This window comes from Saccoglossus kowalevskii, chromosome 13 (assembly GCF_978046115.1).
Source record: "Saccoglossus kowalevskii chromosome 13, keSacKowa6.1, whole genome shotgun sequence".
Classification (NCBI taxonomy): Eukaryota; Metazoa; Hemichordata; class Enteropneusta; family Harrimaniidae; genus Saccoglossus; species Saccoglossus kowalevskii.
In genome coordinates this window covers 17,191,701-17,213,211 of record NC_140653.1, presented here as the reverse complement: position 1 = coordinate 17,213,211, position 21,511 = coordinate 17,191,701, and the positions used below count along the sequence as shown (strand labels likewise).

General features: G+C 38.4%; 1 protein-coding gene across 1 annotated transcript; it reads left to right on the top strand.

Moving 5' to 3' along the window:
* Nucleotides 1-2,498: 2,498 nt before the first annotated feature.
* On the top strand, nucleotides 2,499-21,280 carry LOC100378423 (putative ATP-dependent RNA helicase DDX49). The gene is made up of 12 exons (XM_002735515.2): nucleotides 2,499-2,650; nucleotides 4,287-4,410; nucleotides 5,019-5,104; nucleotides 5,802-5,923; nucleotides 10,764-10,942; nucleotides 12,604-12,744; nucleotides 14,445-14,520; nucleotides 15,598-15,772; nucleotides 16,543-16,617; nucleotides 17,090-17,178; nucleotides 17,343-17,414; nucleotides 21,064-21,280. Exons 1-12 carry the CDS (start codon nucleotides 2,506-2,508, stop codon nucleotides 21,115-21,117), a joined length of 1,338 nt encoding a protein of 445 aa, XP_002735561.1. The 5' UTR covers nucleotides 2,499-2,505; the 3' UTR covers nucleotides 21,118-21,280.
* The last annotated feature ends 231 nt before the right edge of the window (nucleotides 21,281-21,511 follow it).

Sequence of the window (21,511 nt, the reverse complement as noted above, 5' to 3'; positions counted from 1 at the left end):
GCCCAAATGTTGTTGAGAAAAATTAAAACACTCAAGGGGTTACACTCTGTGTGCTTCATCATCCTGTTGCTTATATAAGAAATACAATCCTTGTTCCATGCTAGTAGATTCTTTAATTCAACTCCACACTCAAAAACCAAATCAGTTACAGCGCTGACTTTTGCTTTAATATGTTTAAACAACATCTCAAAATTGTGCATTATAACAGCTGATCAGATGGGTTTTATGCATTTATAGACTTTTATCAGCCATAATTTGCTGACCATTTTTAAAACAGAATTTCCAAGAAAACATACATTATCATTTTTCTTAGAAAATGGACAGTAGAGCTAAAGCATGTTTATAAAAGATACTACACATCATTTTTTTCTCAAAGTTCACTGTATGTCACAGTCATGTTCGCAATAGATAACTTAAGCCATTTTAAGGGGCAATCAGTTATTGATGTCTTTTCAAATTCCATAACTATTTGAACCAATCAAATTATTGTATTCAAATTCTATGGCTATTTGAAGCAAACAAATTATTGTATTCAAATTCCATGGGTTTTTGAACTAATAAAATTATTGTTTTCATATTTTGTGGATATTGAAATCATCAAATTATAATTATATTCAGCTTCCATGGCTATTTGAATCAATCAAATTTTTGTTTTCAAATCCTGTGGTTATTAGAACTAATCAAATTTGTGGCTTTGTGTCTGGTTTGCTGTTAAGACCAAAACAAATTAAATTTTGGTCAATTGTTTTCAAAATTTGTGCTTTTATTATGATTTTTAGAAAACTTCTGAAATTTTAAAATGACATGTGTGATAATCAGAAACTTAAATATTTGTTCTCGTATACAGGACTACTCATTGCTCTTGTACATTTGATGAATTTAAAATGTTTTCAATGTGTAGTTATTCAAATGCACTCTAATTTTCAGCTGGAATGGTTTAAAATAGTTGTATTGATTACTGTTACTTGATTATTACCAACAACACAAAGCATTGAATCATGATATTATTCATAAAGTCGCTAAATTCAGACAAAAGTAAACAATAACCACAAACCGACAGATGTGTGTCATAGTGGCAATGTCGTTAGCTGTTTTGTATTTTAGTATACTGCATTCATACAGCGAGATTCCCAAAGCTGTAACAAAACAAGTTGTTGTTCTTATTTGAACACTTTGTCTAGTCATTTACCGGTAATAATAAATTACTTGAATCACGCTGTTTAACACAAGTCTTATATGACATGTATACAACTCGTATAAAAGTATTGTTTATGTCGATCAAATTTGAACAAGTGCTGCACGAGGATTGAAGTCAATGTTTGCAATATTGTATGAAGTTTGTCACGTTTTTGTATTGATGAAATAAGTACCGGTAGCTGCTTAAATGTTACCATTATTTGTGCCATATATAATTTGTATCACTTCAATTCATTTATAAAAGTGCAATTTATTGCACATATTTTCACTGTGCCCTTGGGTAATTCCCCCCCCCCCCCCCCAATCACAGATTCATGTCTGGTGCTCTCAACATACTATCTATATAATAATCATGGAGTATTCTTTGATCTGTACTGTCAGCATTTTCTTCAGAAAGGCAATTAAAAAAAAATCCTATTTTAATCTGCCAATAAGAGGTACAACTTGTCAGTGCATCACTTTTTGAAGGAATTGAATAAAATTGATGATTAAAGCTTGTATTTTTTTAGTGTTGTGTCTTGTCGATGGATTTTCTTCCAAAATAATTTCAGTCGCAGCAGAAGTGTAGTGTAGTCGTTTCTGATGATTTTGTGAAAGTTTGTTGAAAAAATGATTGTGAAAATATCAGTTGTGACATAAGGTCACACTGATGTGCAGTAGTTGGTAATTTTATAGCTTGAAATGAAAAATAGGTTCATTTCTTTAGGATACAGCGAGTGAAATAAAAATAGATGTTTGGTGGCCGCTGAGTCCTCATTGAAATTGTCAGTCACATCACTTTTGCACCCAAGTAGTGTTCCTTTCTCTCGCCATCGCATCGCATTCCATTGCAAATACCATCTTTACATACGTCAGTGGAATAGTGGTCACAATGAATAGAAAACAGAGTGCTATTTGATGGGTAAAAAAATAAGTCTTGCTATCAATGACACTTCCTGGTAGTTTGGTACCATTGAATGAATTAAGTTCTATACAATACACTATTTATTTCCCATGATACATTGCACACATGTGGGCAAAGTTTAAATTTGGCCATTGTTTCTGGCATGGTTTTTCATGATCTTCCAAGGCCAATTTTAGAATTTAATTTTTTTTTTCAAAATAAAGGATGACAATAGAATAATAGCACATACAATTGGTTTAATTTACGAAGATAATTTTCCTCATTCTTTGTAAAACGATTTTCGATTGCAGTTTAATAGTACTTCACTGTCCAGTTTGTATGTTCATGGTGTGAAACCTATAAGGTCAACCTTAGATATTGCCCAATTTCCCAGCATGCATCTTGAACGGATATTGAAAGGTAAAATGGCCGACATTGAGCTCGAAGATGGTGTGAACGCGAAATTTTCCAGCTTAGGACTGAATGACTGGTTGGTGAAACAGTGTAAAGCTGTTGGTATTACAAAACCAACACCTATACAATACTACTGTATACCCCAAATTCTTGAAGGTAAGTCTTGTAACGACTATTTCCTGTATGATTGTTGGCCAAGCGTGCCAAAACAAATGCACGTGTCATCGACCAACGTCTATGGAGTCAGCTGTTAAGGCGTCGCTACTAATAACAGTCAATTATGTTTTACCTCGCCGTTAAATGTGACATAACGTACTGATTTAGTTTATTTGAATGAGCTTCTGGTCAACTCTACCCCACAGGCGCTCGGTACGTTTTTGTGATAATAAAAGAAATATACAAAAGGGGTCGATAGATCGCCTGGCCCTGTAACCATTATGACCGAGCGGTCTCTCGACCCCTATTGTATATTTCTTTTATTATCACAGAAACATATCGAGCGCCTGTGAGGCAATATGGTTTGACAACTGAATACAAATACAAACTAAGTGACTGTGGTAAAACTATCAAACAGTTGATGGCATTCCCTTATCATCCACACGAACGCATTTCTGTAACGTTTACAGTGCTAAAGGATGCAGCAATACCAAATCTGGGTAGACTGGTAGAATATATTAGAAAAACATGGACCATGAATACTTCATGGAGTATTTTCATGAAAAATATATATCCGCACCAATAACGACGTTGAAGGCTGACATCGAAAATTAAATGGTAAAGCCGGGCGTAGTGGTCTCCAATTATGTTATTATCCCACTCCTCCATGAAGATGCTCTGCTAACCAGTATACATGTGAAGCTCGTGAGGGATGACAAACTCAGACGTTACCAGAGAAAAATCTACAGAAGCCTTAATGCCTGCTTATTTGATCTATGGGAAAAGTATAACGATCGTGAAATAGATGCAACGAATCTATTGAAATCTTATAGCAAGCTGAATGGACCACACGTCATTTGAGAAGTTTTTTTTAATAGAACGAAATCACCATGTTGTTTGTTCGCTTGCTTTAGTGTACGTTGGGGCCACCTATGTAGGTATTAGCGTAAGTTAGTGAAATCGACAACGTACTACCATTAACCACACAAGTCGGTGAAATCGACAAAGCAGTGTGTCACCGACACAAACATATGGACACTACCTACACTTGTATGGGGGTCGAGTTGACCTGCTACCATTTGAATGCATGAATAACAGTCTTAAAGTGGGAGGGTCGTCACCTGTGCATGCGCGGGAATTGAGTCCCAAGCGACAATAACAACACACGCTAAAAATGCAAAGGCTCATGGATAGATGCTTGTTTGTAAACAATGACACGCTATGGCCATCTGGCGCATGCGCAGGTGACTAGTCCCCCGCTTTAATTTTAATAGCTAAAGTCACAACAGTCTTATTATGAGAAGATACTTTATTTTAAATCAGCAGAATCTTGGATTAGCTCTATGCTAGCTAAAACACATTTTTACATTAATATATTTTGAATTTATCTTATTTAATGGCGTTCTCCTCCAGCGTCCCAGCCTTGAATACAAGTTAGAGGGACATGTACACAATTAAACTGGGGGTTGTAGTCTCGGGGTTTGACTTTGGGTAGCATTAGATCCACAGTATTTATCGGATGATTCCAGCAAACTTTGGTTTCTTTTTACTGCTTTTTCAAATCCATCATTTCTACCGAAGAAATAGAGTAAATCCTGTAACAATCCATTTATATGTATATTCTGTTATTTAATAGGTGTTGACTGTTTAGGGTGTGCTAAAACTGGTAGTGGTAAGACGGCTGCTTTTGCTTTACCAATATTGCAAAAACTTTGTGAAGATCCCTATGGTATATATGCACTTGTTTTGACTCCAACACGGTAAGTGTGCGAATTGTTTATTTGAGCATGGTACCCCATTCGTCATTGGTGATGTTTGCCGCAAATGGCAACAATCAAGAAAAAGTTTGAAGTGAATAGTTGTTTGTAATACTTGGCAATGAAACAGCAGAACATTTTATCACTGTATGTAATCATTAATTTAGTTTTAATTGATTTGAAAGTGAAAATTTCATAAGGACATTTCAAAAGTTCGATAGAAGGTTTTAGTTTGTACTGTAAAATGACTAATTTTCACTGGGTTTAAATTTCACTGATTTACCATTTCAGGCATATTCAGTGGGTTTTAAATTCGCGGTTTCGTCATTTAGATAATGTGTTCTATGCTAAATTTTACATATTCACTGGGTTTTAATTTAGCGCATTTTCCAGTCAGCGAAATAAGCTAAATTAAAACCCAGTGAATAATTACCCCCTTTACAGTATTCAATATGAGAATTTGTAATCACTTCTCAGCACAATTTGTCTGTCTGTCCATCTGTCTGTCCGTTCGTTCATTCATTTAATCTCTCAGTGATTCTCAAACATACATTTACAGATTTGATTCAAAGGTGCATGTTTTGCCTTGCTGTCTGTCCATTTACTTGCAGGGAATTAGCCTTCCAGATTGCAGAACAATTTAGAATATTGGGTAAACCAATAGGTTTGAAAGATGCTGTTATCATTGGAGGTAGAGGTAAGTTGCTTGAGTTCAACTGAAAATTATGAAAAAAATAGTATTGTTGACTGACAACAAATCTTATCTTCTTTAATTTGAATATGACAATTAGTGAAAATGTTCATGGTACAATTGATGGCAATATTTTAGTAACTGGTCTTGTAATCAGTTCGAGCAAGGCTAGAAGTCTTAGTTTTGTTCACTTTTTTCATTATGCTTGATCTGTGGTTATATTTATGAGTGTCCTCTTGCGATGTTTGACTGTAATTCCCAGAATGCATTGCACCATACAGCCAGTTATATAGACAGTTTGTATCATTAGTCTACGTTTTGGTTTGGTTTTAGCGAAAGCTAAATATACCGTTCTCATCGCGTTAGCGCCCAGGGTCCTTAACTCAGACCAAGTTTGAAATTAGTGGCATTTTGAAAGGGTGGGCGCTTTGCTGAATGTAACCCTGTATATAAAGATTGATCAAAAGTGGGGGGTGGGGCGTTTTCTGATCAATCAATTGCCATTACTGGATGTGTTTAGATGGGGTGGGTCGGGCAGTGTGTGGCAGGTACGACTTGGCTTGAACAAATAGCTTACAATAATAACTGCTGGAATTTTCTAGTTATGAAACCCTTGTTCCCAGATTTAATTATTTGTTGGTAAGGCTTCAATAGTTTCTCTATGTTTTTTGCCAACCATGTGCATTCTATGTTTTTTTTGTAGATGTCATGCGCCAAGGGATGGATCTTGCTGATAAACCACATGTTGTCATAGCAACACCTGGTCGATTGGCTGATCATATTAATAGTTCCAACACATTTAGTCTGAAGAAAATCAAGTTTTTAGTGAGTAGTAACTTTTGAAAGATACCATGCAGAGAGAACTACTTTCTGCCAAATAGAGCCAAACAAACAGCATATGTTAATGATTGTTATTGGCATCTTTTATTAAAACTAGGAGTTATTGGATGTAGATGGTAGGAGTAGACAGTGGTGATAAAAGTGTACAGATACCCCCAGTAACTTTCTGAAAATGTTATTGAATTATTAAAGTTATCATTAATTCACAAAAAAAATAGTTTTTGTTAAGCCAGTTTTCAATAATAACAAGAGTTGATGTAACCATGTGGTACCGTGTATCACCATATCACTGGTTTCTATCATTAAATATCGCAATGCAATTATTTCTTGCTGGTATCATAGCTTACTAAAATATTTCATACTTTGGGCAAAATTGAATTGATTAACATCACAACCTGAGATGGTGTGACCTGCATGTAAGTATCGTTTTACCTTAACCCTTTTCCGGTCAAGTCGGTGAAAAACCGCCGTCAATATGGGTATGCTAGAATTTCCCACTCCAGCTAGCTAACTGGTTAAGTCGTTGAAAAACGGCCTGTTATTTAGGTTGCTCAGACGGTCAAGCGTTTATAATACGTTGTACGGAACCTGATATTTTACACTTGCGAAATTATGGAGGGAGAGAATTTGTTTTCGATTACGCCAAGTCAAATAAATTAACCAAGTAATAAAGAATGTAATTCTATACTCTTGTCTGCTCATTTCACTATTTTACCGTCACAACGCGACGTTTGCGACGACGTAAAAAAACCGCCTTGACCACATTGCAAACTGCAGCATTACAACCGTATTTGAACGACACGATTCACGGTTATAACGGTAGTAACGTATTTTGACCAGCTTGGCAAATAGTCCCGGCACTTAGAATGAATAGCATAACGGATTCCAACGGCTGAGCTTGGAATGTCGGCAATCACCAACGTAAAATGACCGGGACAGCTGGTGGGAAATATTAAAGTCCACGTGATTTCACCGTCTGAGCTAGCATATGCAATTTTATGTGTATGCAAATTGTAACCAATCTGTGTTCGAAAAAATAACATATTTATTTACATAACAATAAATATTCAAATTGTGGGGAGATGCAGTCTTGTGGACATCTGGTCGTTCAGTATAAATATGGCCGAAGAAAGTGAGATAAAGCCCAGACTCGCTGTGTGCCTCCTTTCCGACACATACGTTAATATGCCGTCCTATACAGATAGAAAGTGTTTTATGAAGGCAAGAAGGAAACTGAAGAAAACGCGTCAATCGTGCAGTGGCACGGGGAGTGATAAGTTTGACATTGACACGACAGATTTTTCACCAGCAAAGCGTGGAAAAAGAAAGAAATCCAAAGCAAAGGAAACATTTGACGTCGGTGAGTTACCAGCCGAGCGTACCACGGACACCAGTGATAATAGTCCACTCAAGAAAAGGCGTAAAAAGAATAAGAACAAACGCAAGTCGGAGACTGTCTCCTCTGTCAATGAACATGCGATTACAGAAGAAAACCGTTTGAAGGACTGCAGGGGCAAACCAGGAGGCAAACGTAAATCGAAGACGAACCGTAAAGTGGTTGAATCGCCAGCTGCCGACAAAGCAGATGCCGAAGAAACGGAAGTTGGTCACGCTGAAATACAACGTGTCGTCGAAGATGTGATACAATTTTTGCAAGACAATGTTTGCGATTCGGAACCGTCGACATCCGCCACAACTGCCAACGCAGAAAAGCAGGGGCCTGAACATATCGACCCAGCGAGTACGCAACAAAACGTCGATGTCACCAAAGAAATGGTACAAGAAAATGTATGCGGTACAGAACAATCAACACTTGCGAGTTTCCCCGAAAAACAAACTATTAAAAAACGTGTTGTGTATGCACACGCATCGCCAATGGACACGCGTGATGATGAACTTGTATTGGACGAAAAAACGGGTGAGCTACGACACAAAATACCAGATGATTTCATAGTTGCAACTGACGATGATACAGATTCAGAAATCGATGAAGATCGTGCTGAGAATGACGATTTTTTAGAGCAACGTTACCCACCTGTACTCGATAGCGACATTGAAATTGAATCCGACACAGAAATTGGTGCTACATTCGATTATGTTGCCTCCGGCACTGGTGAATGGAGAATGGCCACGGAGGAAGACGGCGATATATTTACTATTCCAGTTTTTGAACCCGAACCTGGACCAACTTTCGAACTGCCTTCATATGCTCGTGAGGTGGAATATTTCTACAAATTTATCCCACCAGAACTGATAGAACTGGCTTCTACCGAGACTAATAAATACGCCAAATATCATCAAAAATGCATTGCAAAAAAATTAAATGCCCGCTGGCGTAATACAAATTTCATTGAAATGCAAGCATTCTTTGGTGTGATGATATGTATGGGTGTTGATCACAAATCAGCAATCGACGATTATTGGTCGAGTGACCCCTTTCTGCAGAACATGGGAATTGCATCAGTAATGACTCGGGCCAGATTTCAAATGCTAATGCGTTATTTTCATTTAGCTGATCCAGTAAATGACCCACGGCGGGATCCTGACATTGAACGTCGCCGTCAACGATCAGAGGCCGACCCGTTGTATAAAATCAACCCATGGCTGAAACCCGTACTCGAAAATTGTCGGCGATACTACCAGATGGGACAGGAAATTTCGATTGATGAGGGTATGATTAGATTCAAGGGACGGTCCAAGTTTAAGCAGAGATTGCCCCACAAACCCGACCGTGATGGCTTCAAAATATGGCAGGTGTGCGACTCGACAACGTCTTACATTGCAAACTTTGAACCATATTTGGGGGTGAAATATAAAACTACAATTGAGGGGAGAAAGAAAGAAACTGGGACAATCAAGAAGACAACACACCGGTTGCTACAGCCCTTCACAGAAAAAAACCATATTCTTTTCTGTGATTCGCTTTTTACGTCAGTTAACACAGCCCTTGAATTACAAGACAAGAAAGTGTACATGGTCGGTAGTTTTAGCAGACGAAATCGGAAAACCATGCCGCCGCAATTAATTCCTGAAGGGAAAAGCAAGAAGCTGAAATTGAAAATTGGTGAAATGAAAGCAGCAACTAGACCGGACGACACTATCAATATTACTGCATACCAGGATGACAGCGCGCAAATATTGATTTTAAATACAGTCTATCCCCCACTGGCTACGTCGGCAGAAGCAGTAGATGACGAGAGACACGTGCCTGTATCGTTACAATGTTACAGACATCACATGGGTGGCGTGGATCGTTCTAACCAAAGGCGAAAATACTATCACACGGGCAGAAAAAACAATCGTTGGTGGATCTACATGGCCTGTTACCTCATAGATGTTGCATTGGTCAATGCTTATGAATGTTTCAAGGCATTGAATCGCACGACTAAAGTAACGCACAAATTCTTCAATATCCGCACAGGTAAACAACTGATTGGTGGACACTCGAGTAGAATTCAAAAATCCATAAGAGAAGTTGGCTCTCTTCCAAGTAACACGTCATTTATTCGTAGTGAAAACATGGATTCGCACGAAATATGCAGACTATCCGGGCGTCAAAAATCGTGTAAGCAGTGCAGCAAGGACGGGAGAAAAACTGCGAGTGGCCGATTATCAGAAACATCAAAAGGATGCCCAATTTGTAAAGTTCACCTTCACGCGGGCGAATGTTTCGCTGCTTTTCATCACAACATGGCACTGAGGGGAAAACGCACCGTGGGAACACAAACACGAAGTACAGAAGAGCAGCCCTCGACATCAGGCAGACGCATGGGAGCAGCCCGCCGGGGTGGACGACTAAGAAAGGCGTACAACAAATAAATTTGGGACTTATTACAGCGTCACGAACTGTACAATAGTTTGAGTTGGTGAAAATACGTTATCATTAATTTAGTTTCATGCTCAGTCGGTATTTATACGTTTTAATGTCAGGATAGTTCATCGGGTCTAGTCGGTGGAAATACGTTTCTGCGTGAGTATATATACACGCCAAGTCCCTGCAGTTACGTTCTCGCTAGTTCGTTTTATTTCAAGTCGTTAAATATACGTTGAAATATTTAGTTGGTTAATGTGGTCATGTCGGTGAATATACGTTACCGTGTGAAGGTAACCCCGATCAAGTCGTTGCAGTTACGTTCTCGTTCGTTTCAGTCTCAGTTTGAGTCGTTAAATATACGTTGTAAGTGTGGACTTACTCATCCGGTCAAGTCGGTTAATATACGTTAGAGCTTGAATATAACATCAGTTAAGTCACGGAAAGTACGTTGTAATATGTTACACATGTAGTTCAAGTCGTTGAATATACGTTGTAATTTGAAATGTACGCTAACGGGTCGAGTACGTCAAACACGTTTTCCCCCGTACATGTCCCAAATATCCCCATACTCACGCGTTTTTTTTTCTTCTTACTTCGAACTTGCATTCATGTAGTGACCTTGTACTTGCTTGTAATGTGTTTTCAATTAAGCAATATTTATTTCAATGTTTAACACGTGTTTATTGAGACTGTACAAAGGGCAAAACATCGTTACTTAACGACAGTAAAAAATGTGTATTGAAATAAAACGGTGATTTTTTTTATACGAGAAATTGTTGTCCATGGTGGTAATGAAGTGTGTATGCAAACAGATTGCAAAAAATGTGAAAACTGTGGTCGATACAGTCTGTTAACTATGGCCTATTTTTGCAAAAATGTCTGGCAGGATAGCATGCTCAGATGCTGGCTACTGGAGTGCATTGAATCATGACCGTTTTTCAACGACTTAACCTGATAGCGTGAAACTCCCCTGACCGGAAAAGGGTTAAAGATATCTCACTTTATTTCAAGGTACTTGATGAAGCCGACAGGCTTTTAGAAGACACATTTGCAGAGGATCTTCAAGTTATATTTGATGCTCTTCCCGAGAAGCGACAGACGCTACTATTCAGTGCCACGTTGACGGATAAACTTGAAAAACTGCAGACATTGGCTTTGAATAAACCATTCTTCTGGCAGTCCAAGGCAGAGTAAGTTTTGTCTTTTTCAATTGTTTACACTTGTTAAATATGAGGGAAGGGTTTTCATATATTTTATTACATACTGTAATGGCAGACCCACCCCATCATTCTCCCATCATGCAATTTCTGCACTTTTTGACATTTATCAAATTTTCTGCATTTATTTTGAACCAAATATAAATAGTTGCGGGTAGGTGTGTATCACACCACATGTACAAGACATTAGTTCCATACATACAAAGATAATGTCTTTAAATGTTCAATGTAGTACAAAAACAAGACATTACCAAGGTTTAACTAGATATTTTCTGGGATGATTGGAACACATCAACAGAGTTCCAAAATATCAAAGTTGGTATTTAGTGCACGTCATGTCTACATTAAAATTTGTGTTTGTACTTCATTAAAATAGCACATTTATTTATGAGAAAATCAATTTTTAACAATACAAATTTCGCACATACATGGGCACTGACTATCAAGCCCAAACAATGTTTACTTTCAACGGTGTTGCCCGAAACTCAAATTTGAAATACTGTTTATTTTCAGCATTTGGATAGTTTGAGGGCATTCCTTAGGATGAAATTTTGTGAAAGTCGTTATTCAAACTTTACATGAAAACAATACATAATGTCTTACATATGCGCGTCAAGTTGCTTTATGATCAGAGCAAAAATGGCCGACTGGTGGCCATTTTGGTGTAAAATGTGCTATTTCTGATACCTAAACAAGTCCGCAGCAGTTTCTCGAAGATGACTGGGCCGATTTGGATCAGAGGTTGTAGGTGCAAGTCATTTTTTTTTGTGTGATTCGAACAAATATGGCCGACTGGCGGCCATCTTGTTTTTCATGGTACCCATGCTATTTTATCTTGAATGCAATGAACGTTTCTGTTTAAATTTTCTACAACAATAGTATATCAAGAGATACATCTGCACCAACATGATTTTTGTGATTCAATTCAATATGGCTGGCCAATGCCCAATTTTCATGTAAAAGTGCTAAATCGTCATTTTTACATGTCCGGAGCTGTTTCTCAGAGATGACTGGGCCGATTTGGATCAAACTTGGTATGATGATCATACATATTTGGTTATAGGTGCACAGCATACTTTTTCCGTGATTCAAACAAATATGGCTGACTGGCCGCCATTTTGTTTTTCATGGTACCCATGCTACTTTCTCTTGAATGCAATGAACGTTTCTCTTTAAATTTCGTACAAAGATAGTATACCAATAGATACATCAACATGAACATTATTTTTGTAATTTGATTCAATATGACTGCCCAATGTCCAATTCTCGTGTAAAAGCACTAAATCATAATTTTTTACAAATCCATCTCCTGTTAATGGTTTCAATCTAATCTCAATGACTTCATCAGCATCAAATTGATATGTCAGATCACACAATTTTGGACAGGGACTGTGTCATTAACAATAACTTGTTCAAAATAAAATTTCTAAGTGTTTATTAAAATAGTGGTTGAAAACTAAGGCTTATGGGTAATGTGCATTACCAAATGGATTTTAATGGAGTTAATGGAAGGGTATTTTTTGGTTTCAAATGAAATATGATGGTCTTCCAGGGTATGTTTTATAAATATTTTATATTTAAATTTCATGCCTTAATGAATTTCACTGTACCAATTGATGCTTTTTATCTTACAGAATAGCTACAGTTGAACAACTAGATCAGAAATATGTGCTTATTCCAGCAAAAGTGAGAGATGCATATTTAGTTCACATTTTACAAAAGATTTGCTCTGAGACGGAAGATTATTCAATGATTATATTTTCAAATACGTGCAAGTAAGTACAATTCATGCAAATCATACATTGCCATATATGGAGGGAGTGATTACAATATTTACATATCTGAGGATGTAGTTTCAATGATTGCCATATATGGAAGTGGTGATTACAATATTTACATATCTGAAGATGTAGTTTCAATGACTGCCATATATGGAAGTGGTGATTACAATATTTACATATCTGAGGATGTAGTTTCAATGATTGCCATATAAGGAAATGGTGATTACAATATTTACATATCTGAGAATGTAGTTTCAATGACTGCCATATAAGGAAGTGGTGATTACAATATTTACATATCTGAGAATGTAGTTTCAATGACTGCCATATAAGGAAATGGTGATTACAATATTTACATATCTGAGAATGTAGTTTCAATGACTGCCATATAAGGGAGTGGTGATTACAATATTTACATATCTGAGAATGTAGTTTCAATGACTGCCATATAAGGAAATGGTGATTACAATATTTACATATCTGAGAATGTAGTTTCAATGACTGCCATATAAGGAAATGGTGATTACAATATTTACATATCTGAGAATGTAGTTTCAATGACTGCCATATAAGGAAGTGGTGATTACAATATTTACATATCTGAAAATGTAGTTTCATTGACTGCCATATAAGGAAATGGTGATTACAATATTTACATATCTGAGAATGTAGTTTCAATGACTGCCATATAAGGAAATGGTGATTACAATATTTACATATCTGAGAATGTAGTTTCAATGACTGCCATATAAGGGAGTGGTGATTACAATATTTACATATCTGAGAATGTAGTTTCAATGACTGCCATATAAGGAAGTGGTGATTACAATATTTACATATCTGAGAATGTAGTTTCATTGACTGCCATATAAGGAAATGGTGATTACAATATTTACATATCTGAGAATGTAGTTTCAATGATTGCCATATATGGAAGTGGTGATTACAATATTTACATATCTGAGAATGTAGTTTCAATGACTGCCATATAAGGAAGTGGTGATTACAATATTTACATATCTGAAGATGTAGTTTCAATGACTGCCATATAAGGAAATGGTGATTACAATATTTACATATCTGAGAATGTAGTTTCAATGACTGCCATATAAGGAAGTGGTGATTACAATATTTACATATCTGAGAATGTAGTTTCAATGACTGCCATATAAGGAAGTGGTGATTACAATATTTACATATCTGAGAATGTAGTTTCAATGACTGCCATATAAGGAAATGGTGATTACAATATTTACATATCTGAGAATGTAGTTTCAATGACTGCCATATAAGGAAGTGGTGATTACAATATTTACATATCTGAGAATGTAGTTTCAATGACTGCCATATAAGGAAATGGTGATTACAATATTTACATATCTGAGAATGTAGTTTCAATGACTGCCATATAAGGAAGTGGTGATTACAATATTTACATATCTGAGAATGTAGTTTCAATGACTGCCATATAAGGAAGTGGTGATCACAATATTTACATATCTGAAAATGTAGTTTCAATGACTGCCATATAAGGAAGTGGTGATTACAATATTTACATATCTGAAAGTGTAGCACGAATGACTGCCAAATATAGATGTTACTTACAATATTCAATATTTGTTGTTGTTTTGTATGTTCTGAGAATCAAAATAAATATAGATTGGTTAAAAAATTATTGATGTACTTCTTTACAGAAATTGTCAGTCATTGTATTTGATGTTGAAAGCATTGGAGTTTCCATGTACTCCTCTGCATTCTATGATACCTCAGGTAAGTATTGCCGCTTTGCTTTCAAAGTAAATGTTGCATTCTGAGTAAGGCATGTATTCACTGCCATTGAGGTTTTACTGAGTGAATAATGTACATTTGTAGTTTAATCAGTTATATTGAAATTCTCCAGTATTAAAAATGTTTCATAATATTTCCAAAATAAACTTTCATCTGACATTTAAGGATTAAGCCACTGCTGCAGGTGGATATACCATAAGATATTGCACATTCACAATATATTTGTGCACAGGAAAGTGCATATATAGAGGGAGTTGTGTAATATCTAATGGTACATGTATACGGTATCCACTGACTGCAGTGGTGGTCTATGAAATGAATGTAAGCATCATACAGACTGCGATTACCGTTGTATGCCCTATTACATTTTTTGGCTTGACAAAGTTCACAAGCAAACAGCAATCATTTTTTTTGGCGTTGTTTGCGTAATTCTGAATGTTTTTCTCGTGCATCTCTTCTGAATTCAAAATACCCAAAAGGTTCAAATGTTCTTCATTACATGCTATGTCTGTAGTGCAAAATTATATTTTGCCTGATTTCACTTGACATTCGGATTTACTCGCTGTGTGTTATTCACTTTTGGGTCTAATTTTAAACATGAAAAACTGTGGTACATCATCTGTTCAACCACTGCTTGCATAATTAAAAATACTGTAAAGGGGTTAATTATTCACTGGGTTTAAATTTGTCCTTATTTCGCTGACTGGAAAATGCGCTAAATTAAAACCCATTGAATATGTAAAATTTAGCATAGAACACATTATCTAAATGATAATACTGTGAATTTAAAACCCACTGAATATGCCTGAAATGGTAAATAAGCGAAATTTAAAGCCAGTGAAAATTAGTCATTTTACAGTACACTCTTGACCAATCAAAATGACATATTCAGACCATTATAATGCTGGGGTCCCTGTAGAAATGAACAACCTAAATAATAAAGTGGTTACCGACTACTCACCGAGACACTGATACTGTGATTTGTTATATGTATTAAGTACACAACTCTCTTTGATGGGACACAAATATTGACTGCATTAATTATTTGGTTATCAATAGCGAGATCGTATTGCATCGCTAGCACAGTTCAAATCTGGAAGAGTACGAATATTGTTAGCAACAGACGTAGCCAGTAGAGGACTTGATATTCCGATTGTACAACTGGTGGTTAATCACAATGTACCATGGTCTCCTATTGATTATGTACATCGCGTTGGAAGAACTGCTCGAGCAGGTGAGTAGGCCACCTTGTCGCAATGTGTCATGGTCACTTCAAGGCTTAGTGACCTCTTGTCAGCATTTTTGTTTTGCCTTGCCCAAAATGTTTTGGGATCGTTGGAGGTACTAGACGTGGATTTGTTATCGGCCATCATTGATAACTTTTACAGTGTATGCCTTTTACCATAAATCACTGAAAACTATTTTTGGAATTTTTTTTACGAGACATGATTCACAAGTCTGCAGGCATGTGTATATACGATGTATATTACTGCCCAACTATTGTTCATTACAATGACCCATAGAAGTGAAACACATCAATATAGACTTCATAATATACCCCAGATTAAAACCATGTAATTATTTTGCTCTCCATTTTTTTTCCCATAAAAGTTATAACTAATATTATAATTAAGTTATTCTTTGAGCCTTGTACGCTTGTTACAATCATTATATATATTTTAGGAATGGAATGTGCAATTTCAGAAGCACATATCTAGGTTTTAGAAGTACTGTGGAATACTTTATTTTTGGTGGAATTAATTTTCGCTGAAAAGGTTTTTTGGGCATTTTGTATGGAATTTATTTTCACTGATTTTTGGTGAGTTTAATGTAAAATATAGGACAAAAAGTATATTTGCTGGATTTTATTTTCACGGAATCATCCTTTCAGCGAAAATAAATTTCAAGCGAAAATAAAGTATTTTACAGTATACTGAACATGCCCCGTCCATCTTTATGTGAAATGCATTGACAGAACATCTAGTGATTATGTTTGTGTTACAGGTCGTGGTGGAATGGCTTTAACTCTGATGACGCAATATGATGTCAAATTAATTGAGGCAATCGAAAAACAGATCAGTAAGTAGAATGCTAGTGTGAATGGTTGATGCAAATTATAACAAGAAAACTGCCTTAAGTTGAGATTTTAATTGTGATTAAGAAATTTTTCAACTGCTCCCAATAATGAAGTATTTTCTTCACGATTTATTGTCTGATTTCATTTTCATAGATCATATTTACCATATGATCGAAACCTAGTTAATTATGTTAAGAAAAAGTTAAAAAGTCACAGTTTTCTTTAAAAATAAAAAAGATATTACAGTGTGAGAAAAATACAGACAATTCTTCTACCCACATTTTGATGTCATTCAAAAGCTAATCGATAAAAAAACGAAAAAGTTAATTGTATCAACAAAATATTAGCACAATATCCTAAATTTTACTCGTATTATTTCCATTTTTTTTACTAAACCTTGAATCAACCAATATGATTTACTAAAATTAAAATGTGGCTCAGCACATGATATAACACATTTTTTTTCATTTTCAGATACAAAATTAACTGAGTATCCAGTTGATGACAAAGAGGTTTTGACAATACTTAATGAAGTCTCTGTTGCGAAAAGAGAAGCTGAAATGGTGGGTGAAATTGTTGAAAATATACTGCATGTAGTTGTAAATGGTCTTATTAACAGTGTGAACTGTATGTATGGTGAATTACCCCCCCCCCCCCTCAAATTATGGTCATTTTGTGTGGCTGGAAACAGGTGTTTACAAGCAGGTATTGTAATGTTTTCTTTCAGAGACTGGAGGAACAAGACTTTGGAGAGAGGAAAACAATAAACAAGAGAAAGAAGCTCATAAGAGAAGGAAGGGTAAATTACACTCTTTGTATATCCATGTATGCTACAACTGTCAGCCCTCCCCTCCATGTATTCTGCAACTCTCTGCCCTCCCCTCCATGTATGCTACAACTGTCAGCCCTCCCTCCATGTATTCTGCAACTCTCTGCCCTCCCCTCCATGTATTCTGCAACTCTATGCCCTCCCCTTCATGTATTCTGCAACTCGCTGCCCTCCCCTCCATGTATTCTGCAACTCTCTGCCCTCCCCTCCATGTATTCTGCAACTCTCTGCCATCCCCTCCATGTATTCTGCAACTCTCTGCCCTCCCCTCCATGTATTCTGCAACTCTCTGCCCTCCCCTCCATGTATTCTGCAACTCTCTGCCCTCCCCTCCATGTATTCTGCAACTCTCTGCCCTCCCCTCCATGTATTCTGAAACTCTCTGCCCTCCCCTCTATGTATTCTGCAACTCTCTGCCATCCCCTCCATGTATTCTGCAACCCTCTGCCCTCCCCTTCATGTATTCTGCAACTCTCTGCCCTCCCCTCCATGTATTCTGCAACTCTCTGCCCTCCCCTCCATGTATTCTGCAACTCTCCCCTCCATGTATTCTGCAACTCTCCCCTCCATGTATTCTTCAACTCTCCCCTCCATGTATTCTGCAACTCTCCCCTCCATGTATTCTGCAACTCTCTGCCCCCCTCCATGTATTCTGCAACTCTCCCCTCCATGTGATCTGCAACTCTCTGCCCTCCCCTCCTTGTATTCTGCAACTCTCTGCCCTCCCCTCCATGTATTCTGCAAGTCTCTGCCCTCCCCTCCATGTATTCTGCAACTCTCTGCCCTCCCCTCCATGTATTCTGCAACTCTGTCCTCTCCTTCATGTATTCTGCAACTCTCTGCCCTCCCCTCCATGAATTCTGCAACTCTCCCCTCCATGTATTCTGCAACTCTCTGCCCTCCCCTCCATGTATTCTGAAACTCTCTGCCCTCCCCTCCATGTATTCCGCAACTCTCTGCCCTCCCCTCCATGTATTCTGCAACTCTCTGCCCTCCCCTCCATGAATTCTGCAACTCTCCCCTCCATGTATTCTGCAACTCTCTGTCCTCCCCTTCATGTATTCTGCAACTCTCTGCCCTCCCCTTCATGTATTCTGCAACTCTCTGCCCTCCCCTTCATGTATTCTGCAACTCTCTGCCCTCCCCTCCATGTATTCTGCAACTCTCTGCCCTCCCCTTCATGTATTCTGCAACTCTCTGCCCTCCCCTCCATGTATTCTGCAACTCCCTGCCCTCCCCTTCATGTATTCTGCAACTCTCTGCCCTCCATGTATTCTGCAACTCTCTGCCCTCCATGTATTCTGCAACTCTCTGCCCTCCATGTATTTGCAACTCTCTGCCCTCCCCTCCATGTATTCTGCAACTCTCTGCCCTCCCCTCCATGTATGCTACAACTGTCAGCCCTCCCCTCCATGTATTCTGCAACTCTCTGCCCCCCCCTCCATGTATTCTGCAACTCTGTCCTCCCCTTCATGTATTCTGCAACTCTCTGCCCTCCCCTTCATGTATTCTGCAACTCTCTGCCCTCCCATCCATGTATTCTACAACTCTCTGCCCTCCCCTCCATGTATTTGCAACTCTCTGCCCTCCCCTCCATGTATTCTGCAACTCTCTGCCCTCCCCTCCATGTATTCTGCAACTCTCTGCCCTCCCCTCCATGTATTCTGCAACTCTCTGTCCTCCCCTCCATGTATTCTGCAACTCTCTGTCCTCCCCTTCATGTATTCTGCAACTCTCTGCCCTCCCCTTCATGTATTCTGCAACTCTCTGCCCTCCCCTTCATGTATTTTGCAACTCTCTGCCCTCCCCTCCATGTATTCTGCAACTCTCTGCCCTCCCCTCCATGTATTCTGCAACTCTCTGCCCTCCCCTCCATGTATTCTGCAACTCTCTGTCCTCCCATTCATGTATTCTGCAACTCTCTGCCCTCCCATTCATGTATTCTGCAACTCTCTGCCCTCCCCTTCATGTATTCTGCAACTCTCTGCCCTCCCCTTCATGTATTCTGCAACTCTCTGCCCTCCCCTCCATGTATTTGCAATTCTCTGCCCTCCCCTCCATGTATTCTACAACTCTCTGCCCCCCATGTACTCTACAACTCTCTGCCCCAATGTATTCTACAACTCTCTGCCCTCCCCTCCATGTATTCTACAACTGTCAGCCCTCCCTCCATGTATTCTGCAACTCTCTGCCCTCCCCTCCATGTATGCTACAACTGTCAGCCCTCCCTCCATGTATTCTGCAACTCTCTGCCCTCCCCTCCATGTATTCTACAACTCTCTGCCATTCCATGTATTCTACAACTCTCTGCCCTCCCCTCCATGTATTCTACAACTCTGCCCTCCCCTCCATGTATTCTACAACTGTCAGCCCTCCCTCCATGTATTCTGCAACTCTCTGCCCTCCCCTCCATGTATGCTACAACTGTCAGCCCTCCCCTCAATGTATTCTACAACTCTGTCCTCCCCTCCATGTATTCTGCAACTCTCTGTCCTCCCCTCCATGTATTCTACAACTCTCTGCCCTCCCCTCCATGTATTCTGCAACTCTCTGTCCTCCCCTTCATGTATTCTGCAACTCTCTGCCCTCCCCTTCATGTATTTTGCAACTCTTTGCCTTCCCCTCCATGTATTCTGCAACTCTCTGCCCTCCCCTCCATGTATTCTGCAACTCTCTGCCCTCCCCTCCATGTATTCTGCAACTCTCTGTCCTCCCCTTCATGTATTCTGCAACTCTCTGCCCTCCCCTTCATGTATTCTGCAACTCTCTGCCCTCCCCTTCATGTATTCTGCAACTCTCTGCCCTCCCCTCCATGTATTTGCAACTCTCTGCCCTCCCCTCCATGTATTTGCAACTCTCTGCCCTCCCCTCCATGTATTCTACAACTCTGTCCTCCCCTCCATGTATTCTGCAACTCTCTGCCCTCCCTCCATGTATTCTACAACTCTCTGCCACTCCATGTATTCTACAACTCTCTGCCCTCCCCTCCATGTATTCTACAACTCTGTCCTCCCCTCCATGTATTCTGCAACTCTCTGTCCTCCCCTCCATGTATTCTGCAACTCTCTGTCCTCCCCTCCATGTATTCTACAACTCTCTGTCCTCCCCTCCATGTATTCTACAACTCTCTGCCCTCCCCTTCATGTATTCTACAACTCTCTGCCCTCCCCTCCATGTATTCTGCAACTCTCTGCCCTCCCCTCCATGTATTCTGCAACTCTCTGCCCTCCCCTCCATGTATTCTGCAACTCTCTGCCCTCCCCTTCATGTATTCTGCAACTCTCTGACCTCCCCTCCATGTATTCTGTAACATGCTGAAACTCCCTGCCTTCTCATATATTCCTTTTTTCATTTTGGGAAAAACAGACGGATGATCAACTTGACTTCCCTGGGATTCAATAGGAATCAAAATCAAAATATATAGTTGAGCATTGAAGTATCATTTTCACTTCGCATATTCATTTCTATATATAACAATGCAAAATTCCATCCTCAGATTTCAGCTAAGTTGTGTGGCTGAACAAAACTACACAACACTGACGATAAAATGACCAGTTTAAACTTGAATAAGTATATTTGTGTGATGTTATACATCATAAATGTGTTTGTTTTTTTCCAGAATCCAGATAAAGTATTAAATAAAAAGAAGAAAAGGAGAAAAGAAAAAAAATGAAGAAATAACAAAGTTGTTTGCATTTTAAATAAGTTTTGTTAAAACCAAAGTTGTTCATTGTACAGGTATTGCAAACTGCAAAAAGTGTCTGCAGCTGTAGTATCTATTATACATGTAAATATTGTATATAAAATATTAATAAAAACATGTTATTATGCACTAACGGTACTGTTATGTTGTTAAAGTTGTGCTGTAGAATGGGCTTGCATTACTATTCCCCGACACATGATGTTGGGGGGGGGGGGGAGATATAGTGGTTACCAGACACCTTGCATCAGTCCACCTCTTTTAAGAGTTATATCAGGAGCACTGTTGTAGATTGACATCCAACTTGTGCTTTATTAAAATCATTTCACACAAGATCTATCAATATATTTAGGCCAGATTTTTATTA